The 6,810-nt window shown below is 39.5% G+C and overlaps 1 protein-coding gene across 1 annotated transcript; it reads right to left on the reverse strand.

Moving 5' to 3' along the window:
- Positions 1 to 5,613: 5,613 nt before the first annotated feature.
- On the reverse strand, positions 5,614 to 6,489 carry LOC145041654 (uncharacterized). Its single transcript, XM_078989792.1, has one exon. The coding sequence runs from the start codon at positions 6,396 to 6,398 to the stop codon at positions 5,754 to 5,756; it is 645 nt and encodes a 214-aa protein (XP_078845918.1). The 5' UTR covers positions 6,399 to 6,489; the 3' UTR covers positions 5,614 to 5,753.
- Between the last annotated feature and the right edge of the window lie 321 nt (positions 6,490 to 6,810).

Consider the following 6,810-nt stretch of genomic DNA (forward strand, 5'->3'; position numbering starts at 1 on the left):
AACAACAAAAATGAAGGATGGATAATCCATCACGGGCCACCTCAGAAAATGCAAAGATTCTTGGACCGATTGCTAAAGTTAAACGTGAACTTTGATGAGGAGTTAGCAATAGATATCATTCTACACTACTTACCCTCTTGTTATGATTAGTTCTGCATGATCTATCATATGAACAAGGAGGAGGTCACACTTAGCAAACTTCAACGACTTTTAAGGATTGCTGAAAGTAGTCTCAAATGTAAGAATGTTGTTACTACTCCTACTACCGCCCCTGTTTTGGAAATCGGGCAAGGTAAAGGGAAAAAGAGGAAGACCCCTTTGAAGGGTACCAAGGGAAAGTCTCTTGATGGATCCTCTTCGAGTGGAACCAAAGGTGGTTCTACCACTCCCTCTCCCAACCCGAAGGATGCACAATGCTTCTACTGTCAGGAAAAAGGGCACTGGAAGCGAAGCTGCCCCAAGTACTTGCAGGATGTTAAGGATGGGAAAGTGAAACCCACCCATGTAAGTATTTACACTATATTGTCTAATAACTCACCACATATTAATTCTTGGGTCCTTGATACAGGGTGTGGAATTCACATCTGTTCTGATTTGCAGGGCCTAAAAAGAAGTGAGGATGTGGAGCGCGGGAAGATAAACTTGATCATGGGGTATAGGAAAGCTTCACATGTTACCAAGATTGGAATTTATTCTTTATTACTTAGTAGTGGGTTAATATTAGATTAGAATAAATGTTGTTACTCGTCTGAAATGGCGAGAAATATTACTTCCTTTCATGGTTTGTACAAACAAGGATTTACTTTTTATTTGATAATGAATTTGGTGGTATTAATGCTTTTTATAATGGTGTTTTATTTTAAAGCATTACCTTGTGATGGTGCATATGAAATTGTGTCGGTTGTAGACTACTTAGGAAATAATGTATTGCATATTGATTCTTCCACTAGTTTGGATAAGACATCCTTGTGGCATTGTCGTCATGGACATGTCAATAAGAAGCGCATAGGCCAACTCCAAAAGGTTGGAGTCTTGGAGTCGTTTGACTTAAAGTTAGATGATAGTTGCGAATCTTGTTTACTTGGAAAAATGACTAAGTCACCCTTCACTAGTACTTGTGCTAGGGGTGAAGGTTTGTTGGACCTCATACACACAGATGTGTGTGGACCCTTCAAAACCGCCACAAGGGATGTTAACCGCTTCTATGTGAGTTTTACTAATGATTACAGTAGATATGGTTATGTCTACTTAATTAAGCATAAGTCAGAAACCTTTGAGAAATTCCAAGAGTTTAAACAAAAAGTGGAGAATCAGTTGGGCAGGACGATAAAAATGCTGTGATCCGATCGGGGTGGTGAGTATCTTAATATTGAGTTCCTTGACTATCTTAAGGAATGTGGAATTGTTTCACAATTGACACCTCCTAGGACACCACAGCTGAATGGTGTGGCTGAGACATGCAGTCGAACCTTGTTAGACATGGTTCATTCCATGATGACGAGCTACGTTACCAATCTCATTTTAGGGGTATACCTTAGAGACTGTTGCCCATATCCATAATCTAGTCCCTACCAAAAAGGTTTCGAAAACACCTCACGTGATGTGGACCGGGAAAGTTCCCACTTTAGAGCACATCAAGATTTTGGGGTTGCGAGGCATTTGTGAGGTGCTTGACTCACGACAAGCTCGAATCTTAAAGTGAGCGGTGTATTTTCATCGGCTACCCACATAAATCCTTTGGTTATCTTTTCTACAGACCAAGTGACAATGTTGTTTTCGTGGCGAGGAGAGGAGTTTTTCGTGAGAGAGAATTCATAATCCAAGGAAACAGTGGGACGCAAATTAACCTTGAAGAACTTCAAGAGTCAAGCGGTGAAGTAACCTCAAACACTAACAATCAACCTGAGGAGGAAACTCTTGTTGAGCCGATTGATGAGTCCATACCTATGAGGCGTTCCACAAGGGTTAGGAGCACACCTAATTTTTATTATGGTTTCCAAATTACTACAGATGGTGATGCATTTATCAGTGATAGTACACTGGTAAATTTGGATGAACCTAACAACTTCAAGGAAGCCATGGCAGGCCCTGAGTCTGCCAAATAGAAAGAGGCTATGGACAACGAGATTCGGTCCATGTATGACAATCAAGTTTGGAACTTGGTTGAGAATGTACCAGTTCGTAAGACAGTTGGGGTGCAAATGGATCTTCAAGAAGAAGACCGACATAGATGGGAAGGTACACACTTATAAGGCGCGACTAGTTACGAAGGGCTTTACTCAAACTCCGGGAGTTGACTATGATGAGACTTTCTCACCAGTAGCGAAGATTAAGTCTATTAGGGTTATGCTAGCCATAGTTGCATTTCATGATTATGAAATATGGCAAATGGATGTCAAAACCGCTTTCCTTAATGGAAAGTTGGCTGAGGATGTTTACATGAGTCAGCCAAAGGGTTTTGTTGATGCTAAGTACCCTAATAGAGTGTGTAAGCTTGAGAAATCCATCTATGGATTAAAACAATCATCTCGCAGATGGAATCTTTGTTTTGATGAGAAAGTCAAAGAGTTTGGCTTTTCGAGGAGCGATGATGAGTCTTGTGTATATGTTAAGGCTAGTGGGAGTATAGTTAACTTTTTGGTATTATATGTGGATGAAATACTACTCATAGGAAATGACATCCCAACCTTACAGGAGGTTTAAGTCCTAGCTTGGGTAGTGTTTCTCCATGAAGGACCTTGGAGAAGCTGCCTATATCCTAGGGATAAGGATATTTAGAGACATGAGTAAGAGATTAATTGGACTTAGTCAAGGTACCTACTTGGATAAGGTGTTGAATAGGTTCAGCATGCAGGATTCCAAGAAAGGCGACTTACCGATCTAGAGTGATGCCAAACTGAGTAAGACTCAAAGCCCAAGTACAGAGCCTAAGATAGTTGAGATGAGTCGAATACCATATGCTTCCGCTGTAGGCTCGATCATGAATGTTATGACTTGTACTCGCCATGATGTGGCCTTTACTTTGAGCATGGTCAACAGATATCAAGGGAATCCTGGCAAGGCTCACTGGATTGAGGTGAAGAAAATTCTCAGTTACCTGTGGAGGACTAAGGACTGGGTCCTTACCCTTGGTGGGAGTGATGACTTGAGAGTAGTGGGGTATAGTGATGCTAGCTTTCAGACTGACATGGATAATTTCCGCTCTCAATCGGGTTGGGTCTTTACCTTAAATGGAAGAGCAATAACTTGGAAAAGTTCCAAGCAGGTGATAGTAGTTGATTCAACTTGCGAATCAGAGTGCATAGCAGCAAGCGAGGCGGCGAAGGAGGTAATATGGCTGAAGAACTTCATAGGAGACCTTGGAGTTGTACCAACTATAAGGGAGCCTATGGAGATTTTCTGTGATAGCAAAAGTGCAGTTGGTTTAGCCAAGGAACCAAAGGATCATGGAAGATCCAGGAACATCGACAGAGAATACCACTTCATTAGACATCGAATAGAAGAAGGACTTCTCGTGGCAAAGAGGGTATTATCGGATGAGAACCCAGCAGGTCCCCTCACGAAGGGACTATGCAGGATTAAGCATTTACAGCATGCGAGGCGCATTGAGCTGAAGGATGATATTGGTTTTAGTAATTAGATAGCTTTCGAAACTTTTATAGTTGAAATGTAATTGACATTTAATGTTTAAATAAAATGTGTTTTTATTTACTAGTATGGTACTGTCTTGTGTTAATCATTTACTATTGTTTCATTTTACATGTTTTGACTTCCAGAATAATTATATTATTCAAACTATCCATTGTGGATCATACTTTGGAAGTAGGTATTGAAATAAGACTGTCATGAATTGGGTTTGTAGATTTGTCTGAATTGTATTAGACATAGCAATTGTTGTTGCAACATTCATGAGGGTTCATAAGTTCTGAGTATTGGATTCAACCCACGTGCACTTGTATCACTTCATGGAATTTATCTCGAGTGATCGTGAGACGGTAATATCATATAAGTCTTCAAACTAAGAGATATGAGTTGTTGACTATAAGTTGGCTGTACATTGATAGTACGAAAACGCATCAGTAACTTGATGTTATAAAACGTGTTGTTGTGTACAATTTGATGATTAGTTAGTATAAACATATGAGTCGAAGTTTATATGTTCCTTTTAGTCCTTAGATGATTAAAAGTGATATCTTGGGTCCCTCGATGATTTTGTTTTGACTTATGTGTCGGGTCCGGTCAAAACTGAATTGGTGTATTTGATTAAGTTCTATGTCAAACAAATCGAAAATCGGGAAACAAACTGTTGGACAATAAGTACGATGTTTTTCCATGTATTTGTCTGGCTGATATCTTGAGAACAGAGGATTATATGATTACTTATCTAAAATAGCACAACTTAGTTCCACAAGACTTTTAAGAGCTATGATTGAAGGGTATAACATATTTTTTTTCCATAACATGGCTCCTATGGTTCGAAGAATCACGGAATTGTCATTTCACCTTATGATATGATTTAAAAAATGTCCCGTATGGCCGTTATATCATTTGTTCAAGAAAGCTTTAACATAAAATCTCATCGGATAAAATTTACTATTGTCATATTGCTCTCTTATATTGTCATAGTGTTCTCGAGTATGGGCATACATAAGCATCTGCCATTAAATGTTGTTTTGTTTGTAGTGTCTAAATGTATATCAGACGCGTATAGACAGTACATTGCTTCGTATGACTATACGATCAAGATGTGGATGGTCGTTCAATTAAGTTTAAATGATAAGGACGGGGTGGGTTTTGGGATGGGGTGTAACTTACATGTCCCTAGCATTTAAACTCAACTGAACGACCACCCCATCTCTCCCCTCCACTTCTTTCGGCCATACTTCTCATTGGCCTACTCAATTGATGATGATTGACAACGCCACAACCTCTCCCTTTTGGCCTCATGGTTGTTTTTTCCCCACTTCTCCCCAACACCGGTGAACCCACAAAAACCCCACTTATGATATTTCTTTGTATCATTGTCATCGACAACAAAAGAAAAAGAAAAAAACTTTCCCTAAAGGGATGAAGAAGAAGCAACTCGATTTGGAGTGCTTCAATAATTTCAACTTTTTACTTGTGTTTCTTTGTTGAGTCCTTGTGTTGGTACAGAATGATTTTTTCGGTTTCATCATCAAACCATAGTAGTTGATGAATTTCATAATATGACTAGGTTTCCATACCAAATTTGGGGACTTATAATATATATAGAGGTTTCAAATTAAGATATCTGGAAAACCCCAGTCGAGTAAACTTGGAATCATAATCATACATTCATCTGTTTCAACTGGAAGTTTATGAAGAATCATATTCAAAAGTTCAAAACGAGTCGGATAAAGCTTGTTGCTTCTTTTTAAGGAAACCGACCCAAGCCTGGTAGGGAAGAAAAAACGCATCTAAAATTCCAAAAATGGTTGCAATTTGACTTGGATTCAAATTATCTTCATGAACTGCAATTTAAAACGTGGATCTTCCTACATGGACTAATTGATATATGCACAGATCTTGTAGCTGAAGCTGAATAAACAACTTTTCTGTAATTTTGTCTTAATCAATCGAATTTCGGTTCGATTTATGCACAAATACAGCACTTTTTGATTGATTGAGTGGCATTAAAAGTAGATTCTTAATCATTATATACAATTAGGGATTGGAATTAATTCCGAATCAACACAAAGACAGGAATCGATCAACCAGAAATCAACGCTAAGCTAGCAATGAAGCCCTAGCACAGATCCACTTCTTACCTCAATCACTACTCCACAATTCACCCCGCTTTCAACTCTGTGAGTGAAAATCTTCAAAACCCTAACTCTACCAACCAATTTCATCCTTGTCTCGATCTCCATTGTCGCTCCTTCCATTCCCAATTCCGATCCACCACCAATCGCCTCCGATGTCACCGGCGGCGGTCTGGCGGGAATAGGAAAAGACTCGACGGCGAATTTTGCCGACATGTGTTGTGTATGACCGCCATCGATTTTCCCGGCGGGGATGAAAATGAATCCGACAGGTGCATTCGAGTAGGCAAGCTGAAGTGAGCTGTCGTAGTGAGTGAAGGCGTCACGGTTGGGGTTTGTGACGGAGACGAACTGGAAGAAGGTGAAATTGACGGTGCCGTTGGAGATCGAAAACGTCGGGAACTGAACGGAATCGACGGCGATCTTGGGGTTCTTTGGCTTGAAGACGAGGAAGTAGACGATGGCTACTCCAAAGGCGATGAGGAGCAAGAAAATGGTTGCTACGATGCATGAAGCTAGATTAGCGTTCCCTCGTTTGGATCTATGGTGGCTGTGGCTGTGGCTGTGAGTGTGAGGTTCGTACATGGCTTCAACCTCTGAATCTCCTCGAACCATAGTGGGTGAGGAAGAAGATCATAAAATGGGAACAGAGGTGGAGAAAGTGTGTGGAAGAGTGTTTTTGTTTTGAACCTTTATCTCTATTCATTCCAACATTTCTTTTATATATTGATCATTTTACTGTTTTTATTGTTATATAACTGAATAAGGCCCCGTTTGATAGTTTGATAGTTGCTGATTGAGAAAGTGCTGATTGGGAAATGTTTGTCTGGGTAAGAAATCCTGACTGAGTAAGAAATGTTATTGTTTGATTATACATCTAACTTAATGTGCTGAGTGATGAAAAATGACTATTTTACCCTTCTGTTATATATACTGATGGATTAAGTTGCTGAATAATTATAAAAACATACATATTGTCATACAAAATGTAAATTACACACAAATAAAAAATGTCATACAAAATGTA

The sequence above is a fragment of the Lactuca saligna genome, chromosome 4 (genome assembly GCF_052625555.1).
Source record: "Lactuca saligna cultivar CGN05327 chromosome 4, ASM5262555v1, whole genome shotgun sequence".
In the NCBI taxonomy this organism is placed as follows: domain Eukaryota; kingdom Viridiplantae; phylum Streptophyta; class Magnoliopsida; order Asterales; family Asteraceae; genus Lactuca; species Lactuca saligna.

Coding starts and splice junctions, on each gene's coding strand:
- LOC145041654 (XM_078989792.1), bottom strand. CDS start 6,398: ATGGTTCGAGGAGATTCAGAGGTTGAAGCCATGTACGAACCTCACACT.